General features: G+C 47.7%; 1 protein-coding gene across 2 annotated transcripts; it reads left to right on the top strand.

Annotated features, from left to right (window-relative positions):
- Positions 1-12: 12 nt before the first annotated feature.
- Tmem127 (transmembrane protein 127) lies at positions 13-17,509 on the top strand. 2 transcript variants are annotated; one of them, XM_090336408.1, is made up of 4 exons: positions 13-351; positions 738-1,051; positions 12,916-13,080; positions 15,122-17,509. In XM_090336408.1, exons 2-4 carry the CDS (start codon positions 808-810, stop codon positions 15,427-15,429), a joined length of 717 nt encoding a protein of 238 aa, XP_090192534.1. In that variant the 5' UTR covers positions 13-351; positions 738-807; the 3' UTR covers positions 15,430-17,509. The 2 variants fall into 2 exon arrangements, with proteins under 2 accessions (XP_090192534.1, XP_090192533.1); XM_090336407.1 differs by having other exon boundaries at positions 734-1,051.
- The last annotated feature ends 171 nt before the right edge of the window (positions 17,510-17,680 follow it).

The raw sequence follows: 17,680 nt of genomic DNA, 5'->3' as shown, positions 1-17,680 counted from the left end.
GAACGTCCTGGGAACTGAAGCGCCCGCTGTTATGGCCGCGCAGCCTTCTGGGAGTTGTAGTCGCTCGCCTCAGCCGCGGTGCTGGCCGCCTCAGGACCGCCTCGAACTACCACTCCCGTCAGGCCCGGAGGAGAGAGCCGGCGGCGCGCGCAATGTGTGACGTAAGCGGGGAGGAGGACGGGGCGGGGAGCCGCAGGAGGCGGAGGCAGAGGAGGAGGAAGCCGGAAGTGCATCGGACGGGGTCGGTCTGGGCGTTGCGGGATTGGGGCCTGGGATTGCTCGGCCCCGGGCAGCTAAGAAGCCCGTGACGGGGCGGAGCGGCGCCATCCCAGCTCTGAGGCCTGCTGACCGGTGAGGATCAAGGGCCAGAGTGGAGCGGGTCTTTTCTTTACACAGGTCGCATCCCGAAGTACTGGTCTCGGGTCCCCTAGCCCCGCGGCCCGGCGGCGTCCTCCGCCCCTTGGCACCCTCCTGCCGAGGACCTGGGTCCAGGTTTTCCCCGCCCCCAGTAACCGGTCCCTCGTGCCCCCTCCCCCTCATTCCGGTCTGCCCGGACCCCACCTAGTCCCAGCCCTCTCAGAGTCCTCCACCCGAATCTAGAGTCTCCCGTCCCCGCCCCCCAAGTCCCTGCAGCCCTCCATTCTTGTCTGACCCGGGCCCAGCCCTCACCCTCCAGTGTCGGCCCTGACAGTCCCGGCTTCGGGCCCGGAGTGAATCGCTCTTTCTGGGACAGGCAGGCTCTGCGCGTCCCGCGGAGGTCAGCGCCCGTCCGCAGCGGCCACAGAGCTACGACGGGCGGCCCCGGGCATGTATGCCCCCGGAGGCTCTGGGCTGCCTGGCGGGCGCCGGCGGAGGAGTCCGGGGGGCAGCACTCTGCCCAAGCAGCCCGAGCGGAGCCTGGCTTCGGCCCTGCCTGGTGCCCTGTCCATCACAGCGCTATGCACTGCTCTCGCCGAGCCGGCCTGGTTGCACATCCACGGAGGCACCTGTTCCCGCCAGGAGTTGGGGGTCTCAGATGTGCTTGGCTACGTGCACCCGGACCTGCTGAAAGGTGAGATTACTGCGCTGTTGCCCTGCAGGCCTGGGGGGGGGGCGGAGGGGGCGCAATGCTGACAGAAGGACTAAAGGAAGCAGAGATAGCAAAGCGTGAGAAGCAGCATTTGGTTGAAGAGGAGAGCTGGGGAGCACTTGGTTGAGGGAAAGAGCCCCATTCTTGCCTGGTATTTATGCCCACAAGGTGGCTCTGTTAGGGGTCCAGCCCCCTCATTAATTCTGATGTTATTCAGCAAGGCACCTACTCGCAGTCATGCTAATCCGGACTGCTGCTATTTTAGGATTCTGCCAGAAGGGCGCTATGTGTAGAGAAAAGATAAGGGTGCTAGGTATCACAATTAGCCCTCCCTTTCTTAGGAACCTGCAGAATAAAGGAAAACTTACTTTGAGGCAGCCTAATTGGTGAGGAAAAATGAACCTTTAATATTATCAGATTTTAAGCTAGTTGTGGTGGCTCACGCCTGTAATCCTAGCTACTCAGGAAGCTGAGATCTGAGGATCAAAGTTCAAAGCCAGCCCAGGCACAAAAGGACCTGAGACTCTTATCTCCAATTAACCTCTAGAAAATGGGAAGTGGGGCTTCGCTCCAGGGTAGGGCAGTAGCCTTGAGCTGTGGAGCTCAGGGACAGTGCCCAGACCAAGTTCAAGTCCCATGGCCCACCCCCCAAAAAAAAATTACCAGATTTTTAAAGATATTTTTAGTATTCCAGGATAATTAGTATTGGAGAAAAAGGTGGGAAGGTCTAAGGACATCAGATTTCAGTAACCACTGCCACTTTCAGTAATTGAAATTTGGGCTTAGAAGTCTTACAAATATACATAACTGAAGGTAAGGTTTCTTTGTTCTATATTATGCTTCCCAGACAGGTAGGCAGAAGAAAATGCTGTTCTCTCTTCCAAATGAAGGGGGAGTTCAGTGCCTACAGTATGGCCTGTCCTGGGGATTCCTTAGTTCATTTGGTCCCATTGTATCTCTGGGAGTGGGGGTAAAGGCACAGAGAGAGAGGGCAGCCAGTGAGAGCAGCCTGCCCAATCTGCATGTTTTGGGGGTGTGTGTGTGTGCGCGTGCGCGTGTGCCAACAAACTTGTGCCAATACTGGGGCTTGGTCTCAGACCCTGGACACTCTATCCCATAGCTTCTTCACTCAAGGCTAGCACTCTGTCACTCTAGCTATAGTTCTGGCTTTTCAGTAGTTAGTTGAAGATAAAGAGTCTCACATGAGTCTTTCCTGCCTAAGTTAGTTTTGAACTGGGGTCCTCAGATTTCAGGCTCCTGAGTAGCTAGTATTACAGGCATGAGCCATTGGTGCCCAGTTACAGTCTGGTTTTTAACCTAAAAATTAGCTAGGGTACCCCCAAAGAAGCCTTAGTAACAGCATAGTTCACCACCCTCAAGGGCTTTTGAATCTCTCTTGGAGGTGTTTGTTTTTCCTTTGCTATTCTGGCTATGATGCATGCCAGATGTCTGCTGCCCTTTGTATCAGAAACCTTTCATGTTAGGTATCTGTATTGTTGTTTCTTGAAGGATTTTGGTCCTGGGATTTGGTGAAAACCTTCTTTGTGTTAGGCTGTATGGCAGTTCTACAATTGTTGGTTGAAAAGCCCTCTGGTGTGACCTAGCATTCTTTTCCTGTTTTGCTTTTCTCTTGAGTTTTAGAGGCTTTAGAATGATTTTATAGGCCAAGGAATATGGGCTTCTGGTTTGTTTCTCTATTTCACCCTCATGGTGTATTGGCTGAGTTGGCATTCAAACTGAAGATATACTTACAACCTAAGGCTTGTGATATGCAGCTTTTTTCTTGGCATGGAGCTGATACAGAATGATCGTCAGGTTTGAGTATCTGGATGGTTTTTCTTTCAGCACATTCCCCAATATTTGCCTTCTTTCTGCCACTTGATTTGGGCCTTTTGCTCTTGATCCCATGGTGTTGCAGTGTTTCAAGATTCTAGTGCCACACACAAAGTGTGAGAGAATTCATGTTTCCTTTTTGCAGTGGGGGTTCATAAAAATCTCATGACAGAGGGAGTGGCAGTCTGACCCTATATCCTTAAGTCAGAGATCCAGGAACCAGGAACAGAAAAGTAATTTTCCCAAGACTCCCCAGCTGGGTGGTATTGCTGAAACTACCTCCTGTCTGTTGATGCCCGTATAAAAAATGGTATAGTTGGGCCAGGAGTTTGGCCTAGTGGTAGTGTGCTTGCCTAGCACGCAGGAAGACCAGGGTTGGATTCCTGGATACCACATACAGAGAAAATGCCAGAAGTGGTGCTATGGCTCACGTGGTTGGGTTCTAGCCTTGAGAAAACCCAAGGACAGGCCCTGAGCTCAAATCCAGGACTGGCAAAAAATATAAAATAAAATAAAATGGACTTTATCCTTTGTAATATATCAGCTGTTGTGGAGAATAATCTCAAGCTGGGTACTGGTGGCTGATGCCTGTAATCCTAGAGACTCAGGAGGCTGAGACTGAAGGATCCAGTTCAAAGCCAGCCCAAGCAATAAAGTCTTTGTGACCCTTTTCTCCAGTTAATCATTAAAAAACTGGAAGTAGAGATGTGGCTCAAGTAGTAAGCACTAACATTGAACAAAAGAACTCAGCACCCAGGCCTGAGTTCAAGTCCTACCCCTTGAGCCACAGTACCACTTCTGGTTTTCTGTTAGTTAACTGGAGATAAGATTCCCAAGGACTGGGTTGGGAGTTTGGCCTAATAGAGTGCTTGCCTAGCATGCACTAAGCCCCAGGTTTGATAACTGGTACCACATACATAGAAAAAAGCTGGAAGTGGTGTTATATGGCTCAAGTAGTAGAGCACCAGCTTTGAGAAAGCCCAACGACAGTGCCCAGGCTCTGAGTCCAAGGCCGAGGACTGGCAGAGAGTGGGAGTGGGAGTGGGAGTGGGAGTGGGAGAGGGAGAGGGAGAGGGAGAGGGAGAGGGAGAGAGAGAGAGAGAGAGAGAGAGAGAGAGAGAGAGAGAGAGAGAGAGAGAGAGAGAGGAGGGAGAGAGAGAGAGAGAGAGAGAGAGAGAGAGAGAGAGAGAGAGGGAGAGAGAGAGAGAGAGAGAAGAAGAGATTGAGAGAGATTCATGGATTTTAGTACCCAGGTTTTTAGTACCCAGGTTTTGAACCGAGATCCTCAGATTTCAGCCTTCTGAGTAGCTAGGATTACATATATGAGCCACCATGCCTGGTTTGATTTTGTCTTTCTTTTCTCTCTCTCTCCTTCCTTCCTTCCTTCCTTTTGCCAGTCCTCGGGCTTGAACTCAGGGCCTGAGTGCTGTCCTTGGGTGTTCTCAAGGCTAGCACTCTACCACTTGAGCTACAGCACTACTTCCAGCTTTGTCTATGTATGTGGCACCGAGGAATTGAACCCGTGTCTTGGTGCATGGTAAGCAAGCACTCTACCACTAGGCCAAACTCCTGGCTGCTCAGGCCTTTTGTGGTCCTAGGAAGGGGATCTTCAAGATCTTCTGCCTTACCTGTATAGCTAGCAAAAGGCAGCTCTGCCAGCAGCCTCAGGAAACTTCCAGCCAAACTTCCAGCCCGATTTTGTCTTTTTCTAAAGCATGTTGTCTTAGCCTTTACGTAGCATTTGTTTAAGAGATCTTAGCTCGTCTGTAGTTTTTTGTTTGCTTGAATTGAGGTCCTGAACAATGTCCCTGAGCTTCTTTTTCTGAAGGCTAGCACCCTACCACTTGAGCCACAGCACCACTTCTAGCTTTTTCTGTGTATATGGTACTGAGGAATTGAACCCAGGGCTTCATGCATGCTAGGCAAGCACTCTACCACTAGGCCACATTCGCAGCCTCATACTCATGGATATTGCAAAGCAGAGACACTTGGTGCCTGATAACAGGACCTTATGAGCCATCACAGAGGTATGGAATCAGGAGTTCCCTGATTGCTTTTCCTTTCCCTTTTTCCATCACCTGTTTTTGTTTGTTTGTTTTGTTTGTTTTGGTACCCAGACAAATGGTATCTGGTGAGGCTGTGCTGATCCTAAAGGCTAACAGATGTACTCACTTGGGATCTGGGACATTTCCCATTCAGAAGGGAGCAAAGCTGTGTGGTACAGATGCGTATACAGATACTTCTAGGAGAGTACACTCTGTCAAGTGTCCGTGGGGTGGGCTAGAAGTCTCTGGAGCAGTTTTACCATTTGTCAGTACCTGCTTATGTACAAGGCATCATCAGAATTATGCTAAACACATTCAATATCTTTTTTGTTGTTGTTGCCAGTCCTGGGGCTACAACGCACAGCTTAAGCACTGTCCTTGGGCTTTCCTCAAGGCTGGAGCACCACTTCTGGCTTTTTCTGTGTATGTGGTACCAAGAAATTGAACTCAGGGCTTCATTCATTCTAGGCAAGCACTCGACCACTAGGCTACACTCCTGGCCAACTTTTCTTTTTGTTTCTCCTAGTTTTGGGACTTGAACTCAAGCCATGTGCACTGCCCTTAAGCCTCTTTGTGCCCAAGGCTAGGGCTTTACCACTTGAGCCGCAGCACCACTTCCAGCTTTTTCTGGGTGGTTTATTGGAGATAAGCATCTCATAGACTTTTTTGCTCTTGCTGGCTTCAACCTGTGATCCTAAGATCTCAGCCTCCTGAGTAGCTAGTATTACAGATGTGAGCCACCAGTGCTCAGACTAAAGAACACTTTTATTTGGTAGGTAGAGTACTGTCAGAAGTTATACTTTATAAAGGTCTCAGCTTGGAAAATCAGGAAATTTGCTCAGGGATACACAGTAATCCTAGTGACATTGATTCTGAAGTGGATGCTCTCTTAAGACCACTGTACCTTAGTGCATTCCAAATTTCCTTTTCTTTCAATCGTAGCTATACAAGACTCATCATAACCTTTGCTTTTTCTTTTCTTTTTTTGTTCTGGGACCCAAGACTAAGGCTTGAACTCAGGGTATCAGGTTCTCACTTTTTTTTTCTTTCTCATGGCTGACACTTTACCACTTATTGCACACTTCCAGCCTGTTTTAATTGGATATAGATTCTCTTGGACTTTTTGGCCCAGACTGGTTTTGAACTGTAATCCTCAGATCTCAGCTTCCTGAGTAGCTAAGACTACAGTTGTGAGCCACTAGCATCTAGCCTCTGTTTGCTTTGCTTTTTATCTGATACTGTGTCAGTTATTAGACTCAAATTGGTGATTCTGAGGCAAAGCAATTCACCCTTCCACTGACAGGCATGGAGCCTCAGAGGCTTTAGCAAATACAGCCAGTTCAAAAACTTCTCAGTTCTTTCACAATGGCTACCTGTTTTCCCTCACTTCTTCAATCTGGGCCCACATCCAAAGAAATGCAAAGGCCTTCTTCCATTTTTTTTTTTAGTCCTTGGGCTTGAACTCAGGGCCTGAGCACTGTCCTTGGGCTTTCTCAGGCTAAAGCTCTACCACTTGAACCATAGCAACACCTCTGACTTTGTCTATGTATGTGGTACTAAGGAATCAAACCTGGATCTTGGTGCATGCTAGGCAAGCACTCTACCACTAGGCCAAACTCCCGGCTGCTCAGGCCTTTTGTGGTCCTAGGAAGGGGATCTTCAAGATCTTCTGCCTTACCCGTATAGCTAGCAAAAGGCAGCTCTGCCAGCAGCCTCAGGAAACATCTTTGGAGAATGAGGAAGTTTGAGGTTTGAAGTTGGGTAAATGATGATTGACAACAGTCACTGGAAGATCAAGGACCTTTCAGAGAAGGCTTGTGACACAGGAGATGTCTCATGCATCTCAAATTGTCCAGTCTTGAGGGGCAAGGGAGACTGTCCTCTGGTAGCTGGGCTAGTACCACTGATACCTGTAGTTGACCCATTTGGCACTATTAGACCCTGTTGGTAGCTTATGTTTAGAAGCCTGTCTGGAGGTAGGAAAAAGTTACAGTGAGCAGATGGAAAGATAATAAGAGAGAGCTTGCTGAAGCAACGGGAAGGGCTTCCATCCCTTGATCTCCCAGTGACATTGTCCGTCATTTCCTCGAGTATGAAGGAGATGGGGGTGGGGGAGATGAGATAGCAACCTGGAGCTGGTCAGAAGCTGCTTAGGCCTTTCTGCCTGCCTGTAGCTCTATGGGTCAGGAGGTGGTTAGAGCAATGAGCAGGTAGACAGGAAAAGCCAGGGCTTTCAAAACAAATCCAGTCCAGTGACTCACCAGTGACCTTGGGCAAAGTCAGTTCCTCGGAATCCTATTACACAGCAGCTGCCTTCTTCCTTGATGACTACAGGGGATCATCAAGCCATGTTTACCAAAATAAACAGGCCAGAGCACAACTGGAGGGTAGGATGTGTTATGTGTCTTGCCAGGATTAGTACTCTGCTTGACTGGCTTCAATTTAGTCAGGACTTGCCCCTCGCACCCTTTCTTTCCCACAGTTAAATCATTGTAACCTTGATGGCTTTGTGTCTCCAGCAGTCCTCTCAAAGGAGATACCCCCTCTGCCATACTGATGTCTCTACAGGGAAGTAAAAGATGTTGTGATAGTGGTCTCAGGAGTGGCTCTAAGAGGGCACTTGGCATGACTGGTAGAACTGCTTGTTCTGCTACAGGGTCTGTGACCCCCTGGTGAAAGACCATCTGGGAAATGGGGCAGGCCCCTGGTTATCTATAGCAATACCCACAGGGAAGTTTCCATTTGGCTTGATCTCTATATCCAGGACTTACAGTCTGGGAGTAGAGAAAGGCTGGGGCAGAGCCTGGGTCTGGCTTTAAAGGCTTCTCCCCTAGCCACTGGTCAGCATGAGGAGAGGCACACAGGTGATGTCACTGTGGCCCAGCAGAAATAGTCTCTGGTTGGTAGGTCAGTAATAGCATGGAATGATTAACCCTCTCAGAGCACCTTGCAGTGGGGAAAAGCAGGCATAGCTGCTCTTATTTGATTCATGAGGCAGCAGTGACTGGTAACAAGCCTGTGACAGGCCTAGGGATTTTTTTTTTTTTGCTAGTGCTGGGGCTTAAACTCAAGGCCTGAGCACTATCTTCAGGCTTTCTCAAGACTAGTGCTCTACCACTTGAGCTACAGCACCACTTCCAGCTTTTTCTATGTATGTGGTAATGAGGAATTGAACCCAAGTCTTTGTGCATGCTAGGCAAGCACTCTACTGCTAGGCCACACTCCCTGACAAGGCGTAGGATTTGATAGCAAGGCCAGAATCTTTCAGTGTCCAATATCCCAAAGCTAGACTGATGACTGCAGTGCTGCAGCATCTTAAATGCCACATTATGCATTTTTTGCCCAATCATGCCCCTGTGATCATGGCTTAATGATCTGAACCAAATTTCTTGCTTTTCTTTGTTGCTTTTGTTTGTTTGTTGCCTCTTTGATGAGATCAGCAGCTGCTGACTGAGGATGGCTTGGACAAGGGTTCATATTAGCTTTTTCTTTTCCTTCTTTTTTCTTCCTTTTCTTTTTTTTTTTTTTCCCCCTGATGGTGCTGGGACCCAGGGCCTTCTGCATGAAAAGCAAGCACTCTACCACTGAGTTACACTCCTAGCCTCACATATTGACTTGGATCCTTCATTCAAGTACACCTCCTAAGGACGTGATTGATTATCTCTATCAGACAAAAATAAAGCTGCTGACCGGTGCTTGGTGATGCCAAGCAGCACAGTGCATTGTTTGAAATCACTGTGTAACCTGGAGAAGGCTTGGATTCCTCATCATAGTTGTTCCATGACTCGCAGTAGCCTTGAGCTGAAGAGCTCAGGGACAGTGCCCAGGCCTGGAGTTTAATCTCCATAGCCCCCCCCCCCCCCAAAAAAAAGACATGACCCATCCCATCTGTGTCTACCAGTTCCTCTTACAGACTATGTCATGTACTTCTAACAGTTTTTGCCTTTGGGGAAGGATGGGTAAACATCTGTAAAGGAAGGGATTTACTCTGGGAAGCTTTTTTTTTTTTTTTTTTTTAGTGGGTCATGGGGCTTGAACTTGGCCTGGGTGCTATCCCTCAGCTCTTCCTGAGCCAAGCCCCACTTCCCATTTTCTAGAGGTTAATTGGAGATAAGAGTCTCGGGTCTGGGGCTGGGAGTTTGGCCTAGTGGTGGAGTGCTTGCCTAGCATGCACGAAGACCCGGGTTCAATTCCTCGGTACCACATGCATAGAAAAAAGCTGGACGTGGTGCTGAGGCTCAAGTGGTAGAGCTCTAGCCTTGAGAAAGTACAAGGTCAGGGCTCAGGCCCTGAGCTCGAGCCCAGGACTGGCAAAAAAAAAAAAAAAAAAGGGGTCTCAGGTCCTTTTGTGGCCAGGCTGGCTTTAAACACTGATCCTCAGATCTCAGCCCTGAGTAGCTCGGATTACAGATGTAAGCCACCGTGCCGAGATTTTTTTTTCTTCTTTGCTGCTATTTTTGTTTCTTTTTGTCTCGTATGTTCATTTATCTATCTTTGAGAAGGCAAGAGGGAGGGCACAGAAATAGAGGGACAAGCCAGGTGCTGGTGACTTAGGCCTACAATCTTAGCTATTTAGGAAACTAAGATCTGAGGATTGGAGTTCAAAAATAGCCCAGGCAACAAAGTCCCTGAGACACTTACCTCCAGTTAATTACCAGAAAACTGCAAGTGGCACCTTGGCTCAAAGTGGTAGAGCGCTAGCCTTGAGCAAAAGAGCTCAGGGACAGGGTCTAGGCCCTGACTTCAAGCCCCACAACCAGTTGAAAAAAAAAAAAAAGAAAAAAATGGAGGGACAAACAGAGAACAAATGCAGCCGTGGTACTTACTAAACACTATATTAAAAGTGAACTATAGGGCCAGGAGTATAGCTTAATGGTAGAGTGCTCGCCTATCATGTATGAAGCCCTAGGTTCAATCTCCTCAGTACCACATACTCAGAAAAAGCCAGAAGTAGTTCTGTGGCTAAGTGGCAGAGTACTAGCCTTGAGCAAAAAAGTGTCCAAGTGCCCTGGCCCTGAGTTCAAGCCCCAGGACTGCCAAAAAATAAACAAACATGAACTATAGAACTTGTGGTGGGGCCAGGAGAGAGACACTGAGAGGAAAGGGGTGCAAGGAAAAGGGTGACATTGCCAAAAAGGAATGTACTCTTTATCTGACTTATGTAATTGTAACCATTAAAAAAAAATTAACAAGGAAGAAAAAAAAAGATAAGGCCCATAGGAATAGATAAAATAGGTGCAGTTTTTTTTTTGCCAATTGTAGGGCTTGAACTCAGAGCCTAGGTACTGTACTTAGGCTTTCTCAAGGCTAGCACTCTACCACTGAGCCATAGCACCACTTCTGGCTTTTTCTGTGTATGTGATATCAAGGAATTGAACCTAGGGCTTTGTGCACGCTAAGCAAACACTCTACCACTAGGCCACACTCCTGGCCCCTAGTTGCATACTTTTAAGGAAAATAGATGGAATAGCCTGTGCCAGCTCACCAGCAGGGGGAAAAAATTTACAAGTGTCTTCGAAGCCTCTGCATGTATTCCTTTTTTTCCTCAGAGCCTCAGAGTACCTGGTTGCATTAATTAACTTGAATGAATCATCCAGGTCATGTTGCTTGCCTCTGGAAGATTATTATTCTTGGAGGTACTTGAACACTTGTGTGCTGCCCCATCCTTGCTACATACCACATAGACCACAAGAACTGTTTCAGGTTTTAACAGTATTCACATAGAGCCAGAGGACAGCTTCTGCCTCTTGAAGGTTTTCTTCTTCATGAGTTCACATGAGCTTCTAGACCCTTTCAGCTCCCTACCCCATACTCTATCCTGAGTCTGTAAAGGCTAGGATGCTGGTGGCTGGCAGAGCTCATGTCCACAGGCAGTTTCCTGGCAGTAGGCAATCATCTAGGATGGATGCTTGAGAGGGGTTTAAGCAGATGGCCAGCAGATGAGATCTTGAAAAGAGGGCAGCTTGGTTGGTGACCCAAAGCCAGATGGATGCACATGAGACTTGTCTGGGCTCAGCTAGCATCTGTCTGGAGAACATAGAGCCTGAGGCAGGGTATGCATGTCAATCATAAAGGCCCACAGTGTCCTCTGTCTAAGATCTTATGATGCCAGGCCTCTGCTGGACTGAGTCTGCTTTGTTGGCATTGGGTTCCTTTCCCAGATGTGTAGGCTTTCCTCAATCAGTGCTCTTGGTGCTCTTGGAGAGTAAGGCTTGGGCTACTTGTTTGGTAAAATCTAGATTCCTAGGCCCCGTGTCAGACCTAGAACGAAGACCCTTTGTGGACCTTAAACATGCTTGTACCTTGATAACTAAATTGCACATTACAGGTTGATAATTACCAACCTGCAGATTCTCAGCTTGACATCTAAATTCTCCACACTAAGATTTAGCAAAGGACCATGGAGCTTAAGTCTGGCCAGACCTTTCCAAGTTTCCCTAAATTACTTGGGGTCCCGTGGTCTGAACAAAAGAAGAGCTTGCTAGTATCTGGGGAAAAGGGGGAAGAGGAAGTTTAAGTCCCATTTTGTACTGTTAACAGTTTTTTTAATTATTAAAGAATTTATTAACGTTGATTTTTACATCATTTTTTAAATGACAAGTTTAACAAACAAGTGTTCAAGGAGGGAATCTATTTACAGTCACTGGGACTTAGTATTTAGAACTTAATCAAAATTAGGCTAAGAGTTTGTATGTCATAGAAACATTAATTTATGAAATAAAACATTATGTCTATAGAGTTATGTTTATATTTCCATTACCATGTCCATAGCTTTGGGTATGCAGTATTTGAGTCCTCGCTCTTGTACTCTTTGGATTTAATAGCCGCAAATTAAGGATACCATGCGCCTTTTGATCCTTAGGTCTTGACTTGTCTCACTCAACATGATTCGCTCTAGATTCATCCACTTCCCTGCGAATGCCATTATTTTATCTTGTCTGTTGGCTATGTAGAATTCCATTGTGTATATATATATATACCACATTTTCTGTATCCATTCATCTGCAGTAGGGCATCTGGGTTGTTTTCATCGCCTGGCTATTGTGAATAGTGCAGAGATGAACATAGCTGAGCAGGTGTCTTTATAATATCCTGGGTCATGATGTTCAGGATAGATGCCCAGAAGTGGTATGCTAGGATCATAGGGAAGGTCTATTTTCAGTTCTTTAAGAAACCTACACACTGCTTTCCAGAGTGGCTGAACTAGTTTACATTCCCACCAGCAGTGGAGTAGGGTTCCTTTTACTGTTAACAATTTTTAAGACCTAAAATGCTTAATCATGGCTTGGCTTCTTTATGGATCAGTCTCAATTCTATGTTTCTAGAAGCTATGGCATTTTGCATGGCTATTGAAGAAGACTACCCCTGGACCACAGCGCCACTTCTAGTTTTCTGATGGTTAACTGGAGATAAAAAAAGAGTCTCATGGTCTTTAGTGCCCTGGCAATCCTCAGATTTCAGCCTCCTGAGTAGCAAAGTTTACAGGTGTTAAGCCACCCCACCTGGCTTCACCTTGTTTTTGAAACAAAAAGAGAATGAATGAATGAATGAATGAAGGCTCATCTTTAATTAACCTCTGATCTTAGTGTCTCTAGCTGTCTTAGCTCAGAAGACAATGGGCTTTTCTTGTCAGCCTAATTTTTCCTTTAGCAGAATAGGTTAATATTTTAGCTTAACTGTCAGGATCTTGAAAAATGGTTAGAAGGGTATCGCACAGAGAAATGGAATTGTGTACATATGTTAGTCTCTGTTGGAAAAAGAACTTAAGGGTTTTGGCAGCAGTGACCTGGAGTCCTCTCTGCTAGTGTGGAAGCTCTTCACCCCCCTCAGCAGACCAGCTGGTCACAGTGGCTAAGACAATGCCCTGCTGTGTCCCAGACAGAAGGGGGCAGAGCTCCTTCTTGGGGAGGCTTTGTTTGCTTCTGAGTAGTACTTTGTACCTGCATGTTTGGTTTTTCCCTCCTACAGATTTCTGCATGAACCCCCAGACAGTGCTGCTCCTGCGGGTCATTGCTGCCTTTTGCTTCCTGGGCATCCTGTGTAGTCTTTCTGCATTCCTTCTCGATGTCTTTGGGCCCAAGCATCCAGCCCTGAAGATCACTCGTCGCTATGCCTTCGCCCACATCCTCACGGGTAAGCCTAGGACCTGTTCCTATGGAAGAGGACCTGCCAGAGGGCATAGTGGCATATGGGACTCATTTCTTTTCTTTTTCTCTAACTTTTTCTTTTTCCTTTTCTTGTCTGCCATGAGGCTTGAACTCTGGGCCTTCAGCTGTTCAGCTCAAAGCTATCGCCCTACCCCTTGTGTCACAGCACCACTTCCATTTTTCTGGTGGTTAATTGGAGAGAGTCTCACGGACTTTAGTGCCCTGGCTGGCTTTGAACCACAATCCTCAGATCTCAGCCTCCGGAGTAGCTAGGATTATAGGTGTGAGCCACTGCACCCGGCTTGTGGGACTCATTTCTATTAGCAGACATGGCTCCAGGTGCTCCTCTGACAAGCTCTAGCTTTTCACAGAGCATCTGAGTATGTTCGCAGTTTGCTCCAGTTATTTGTTAAGGTGCTTGCCAAGATGTTAAACCTACTCAGTCCATCTGTGGGGAGGAATGTTGTTAGAATTCCACAAAGAAATTCACAGCTCTCTAAAAATGGGATTTGAAGTTCATTTGAGCTCAGAGCCTAGAGTGAGCAGGGAGGAGCCAGGCTGTCTCCCCTAGACTGGTGAACAAGTGCACTCCTTTTGGGCTTCCCCACAGACCACCCTTGGCTCATCTCCTCCCCTATAACTGAGCTAGTGTGTCAGTTTGGCTTGTGCTGATACTGGCCAACTACGGCTTGCAAGTTTTACAGCTTGTTTACTTTTTTATTTTTTGCCAGTCCTGGGGCTTGAACTCAGGGCCTGAGCACTGTCCAAGGGCTTTCTCAAGGCTAGAGCTCTATCACTTGAGCCACAGCACCATTTCTGGCTTTGTTTATGTATGTGGTACTGAGGAATGGAACTTGGGTCTTCATATATGCTAGGCAAACACTCTACCACTAGGCCAAACTCCCAACCCTACTTGCTTACTTCAAGGACGTAGCAGCAATATAGTGTTTTTGGTAACCAGGGTTTCATGTTTGCCAGACAGGCACTCCGCCACTGAGCCATGCCTTTATTTCCATTTTTCACTGGTTATTTTTGAGATAAGGTTGAGCTTCCTGCCTGAGTATAATCCTTTATAGTCTGCCTATTTTAGGCTTCTCATTTTTTTTTTTTTTTTTTTTTGTGGGTCATGGGGCTTGAACTGGGCCTGGGCCCTGTCCCTGACTCTTCAGCTCAAAGCTATCACCTTACCCTGGAGCCAAGCCCCACTTCCCATTTTTTAGAGGTTAATTGGAGATAAGAGTCTCAGGTCCTTTTGTGCCTGGACTGGCTTTGAACCTTGATCCTCAGATCTCAGCCTCCTGAGTAGCTAGGATTACAGGCATTTTAGGCTTCTCATCTTTGTTGGGTTGACATACATGTACCACCACATCCAGCTTCCCTCTGTTGAGATGGAATCTCATGGACTTTTTTTTTTTTCCAGTGCTGGGGCTTGAACTCAGGGCCTGAGCACTGTCCTTGGACTTTCTCAAGGCTAGAGCTGTACTACTTGAGCCTCAGCACCACTTCTGGCTTTTTTCTATGTATGTGGTACCGAGAAATCGAACCCGGGTCTTCATGCATGCTAGGCAAGCACTCTACCACTAGGCCAAACTCCCTGCCCCCCTCATGGACTTTTTTGTCTAGACTGGAACTGCAATACAACCTCCCACATAGCTTAGATTAATGGATGCTTGCCCCCGCACCCATCTATCAGTCAAGAAGGGGATCCTGTGAACTTTTTTGTCTTATCTGGCCTTGAACCATGATCCTCTCATTTTTCATCCTCCCATGTAGCTAGTGGTAACTGGCATGAGCTACTAGCACCTGGCTCCAATTCCAAATTGTTAAGATGAAGAGAATCTGTCTGGCTAGAATGAGGTCAAGTAGTTGTCCCCAAGCCTATGCCAAGAATCCCATGACCAAGAGAGCTCCTCTTTTTAGGGTCTGGGGGCCCGGCAGGTTCTCTGAAAGGCTGTGATTGGTTCCTTAAGCATCCTGGCTGTAGCAGCCTCCTAATCCCCCTTCTGTGCTGTCCTTCTGTCCCCTAGTCCTGCAGTGTGCCACCGTCATTGGCTTTTCTTACTGGGCTTCTGAACTCATCCTGGCCCAGCAGCAGCAACATAAGAAGTACCACGGTTCTCAGGTCTACGTCACCTTTGCTGTTAGCTTCTATCTGGTGGCAGGAGCTGGTGGAGCCTCAATCCTGGCCACTGCGGCCAACCTCCTGCGTCACTACCCTACCGAGGAAGAAGAGCAAGCACTGGAACTGCTGTCTGAGATGGAGGAGAATGAGCCCTACCCAGCAGAGTATGAGGTCATCAACCAGTTCCAGCCACCCCCTGCCTATACACCCTAATGCCAGCCAGAGCTTTCTTCCTCAGCAGCCCCTCCCCCAGTGCTACAGCTCCACCTGCACCCAGAGGAGCTCCTTTCCCCAGCAGGCCTTGCTAGTAGGACCCTGACCATCTTCACCAAACCTTCCCCAGGAGAGACTCTGCCTTTAGAGGTGTCCATGTGACCATGCTCCCAAAAGCTGGGATTCAGCGAATTTATGTAATGCACTCCTCCCCTACTGCCACACTGTGCTCCCTTACCCGTCATCCATCACTTCCAACCAGGGGAGGGTCAGACAGGTTTCCTTCCCTTCATAGGCCATATCTTTGGGACTGGGATTTCTTTGGGATGCTGCTGGTAGTAGACAGTCCCAGAGAGAAGTTGTCAGCAGAGCACAAGGAAAAGGGGACTTGCCCTATCGGTTCCCTTCACCAGGCTCAACATATGTTCCATTCCTGTAGCTCTGGGCTGACCCCTTCATTCCTTCTCAGAGTGCCGCAGGCCCAGGCTGCCCACCTGGTGGATTCTCTGCACTTTAGTCTTTGGACTTCTCCTTCCATGTGTTCTGGTTTTCTGGGAAGAAGAAATTACTGGTGGGGAGCAGAGCACTAGCTCTCTCCGCTCTGCTGTGGCTTCCTGTGTCTGGAGCCAGGAAAGAGAGCAGAAGCAAGCCAGAGCCAGAGGCCTCCTGGTGCCTCATAGGATCAGGGGTAAGAGACGCGGTCTCTTGATCTCTTCACCTTTTAAAATGATTAGTTTTAAAGAAAAAGAAAAACACTAAAACAAACAGTGGCAACTATCTTGTCCTTTAAAAATAAGGACAAGGCTGTTGTCATTTTTCAGAAATGGATCCCATCCCCTTTGGCTCTGCAATATTTGGATCATGGCTTAGTCTGAGCCTCTGATCATTCCTCCCAGTATCTCTTCCAGCAAATGCAGCCTCTCAACCCTGGCTTCTTCCCTCCCAGCCACTGCGGTTCCCTGGGGCCTACTTGTGGAACCCAAGCTGCATGGCCCCGGAGGGGCTGAGGACTGTGGCCTGGCTGGCTGGCCAGCGTGGTGCTCCTCAGGACTGCGGCACTGAGATGTAACCTGGCCTCAGCTCAGGAACAGGGGCCAAGCAGGGCAGGACCCTCAACTCTCTACATAGAAACTCCAACCAGTAGCCCATTGGCTTGGTGTCAGGACCCCCCTGACAGACTAGCAAATCTGGTTCAGACTCAGTGTGTCCTCTAGACTGTGACTTGGGGCTACAGCTTGCTGCATGCCCCTCTCAACTTCTGGAATGTACTCTGGTCTTGCAGTGTGCTACTGGCTCTTTCTTGCCCAACTATCACTCTGGCTACCCTGTTTTCTCTGGGTCTAGCAGAATGTTCTGCCCCAAGAGCTGGGGCATAAAGCGGTTGAAACTTAAGAGGCCTTCTGTGGCCACATGGCCAAGCTGTCCTTGTTCAATGACTAGCTTTTTGGGAATCAATGTCCAGTGCTGATCTAAAATGGAGACACTCCAATCTCCTTCCACTCTTTAGGCAATAGGCAGTTCAAACAAATGGAGAATGATGGATACAGCCATTGAGCTGTGACTAGGAGACCGTCACATCCCCATCCTTCTTTGTCCAGATTGGGAATGTCTGGACAGGTGCCTGTGTGGATGAAGACTATGTCTGCACACAAGTGATATATCTACGTGTACCCTAAGGTGACTCTCACACTGTTCCAGACCCTTCTCTGAGGCAAGAAAGGCTGCCATGGTATATCTGAGCACAAAGCCAAGCAACTACATTAAGTCTGTCTTTCTATAAAATCCTGGACTTGTCACCGGAAGGTGAAGTGTGGCCAGCTCTCCTGACCGTGGGTGTCTGAGCGGGCGGGCCAGAAGACTGGGCACCCAACACGCATGCCAAAGTGAGCGGTCATCTCATGAGGACCTTGTCACGACCCTGTGGACCGTTCCATGTGATTTGGAACCCACTTTTTATTCACTTCCCATGCCTCTGTCCTTTCTCTCTTCCCTGCCATCCTGACACTGATAGTTTGTCATATAAATCCTCCTGGTTGTTTTTCTTTTCTAGGAAAAAAAAATTAAAAGGCAAAACAAAAAGACAGTACAAATAAGAATGTAAAAACCAATGACTTCTTGTCATTTTTTTCCCAAGTATATTTTTATTTTTCCTTTCCTCTAGAAGGAAGCATGCGACATTGATAAACTTCTAACTTAGAAGTCACATTTGTATGCCTACCCATGCATGGCATTTTTGTCTCCAGGAGCCCCT

The sequence above is a fragment of the Megascapheus bottae genome, chromosome 7 (assembly GCF_031878675.1).
Source record: "Megascapheus bottae isolate mThoBot1 chromosome 7, mThoBot2.hap1, whole genome shotgun sequence".
Lineage (NCBI taxonomy): Eukaryota > Metazoa > Chordata > Mammalia > Rodentia > Geomyidae > Megascapheus > Megascapheus bottae.
This window is presented reverse-complemented; position numbering and strand designations above follow the sequence as displayed.

Coding starts and splice junctions, on each gene's coding strand:
- Tmem127 (XM_090336408.1), top strand. CDS start 808: ATGTATGCCCCCGGAGGCTCTGGGCTGCCTGGCGGGCGCCGGCGGAGG. Junction 1,052..12,915: donor GCACCCGGACCTGCTGAAAG/GTGAGATTACTG, acceptor TCCCTCCTACAG/ATTTCTGCATGAACCCCCAG. Junction 13,081..15,121: donor CTTCGCCCACATCCTCACGG/GTAAGCCTAGGA, acceptor TCTGTCCCCTAG/TCCTGCAGTGTGCCACCGTC.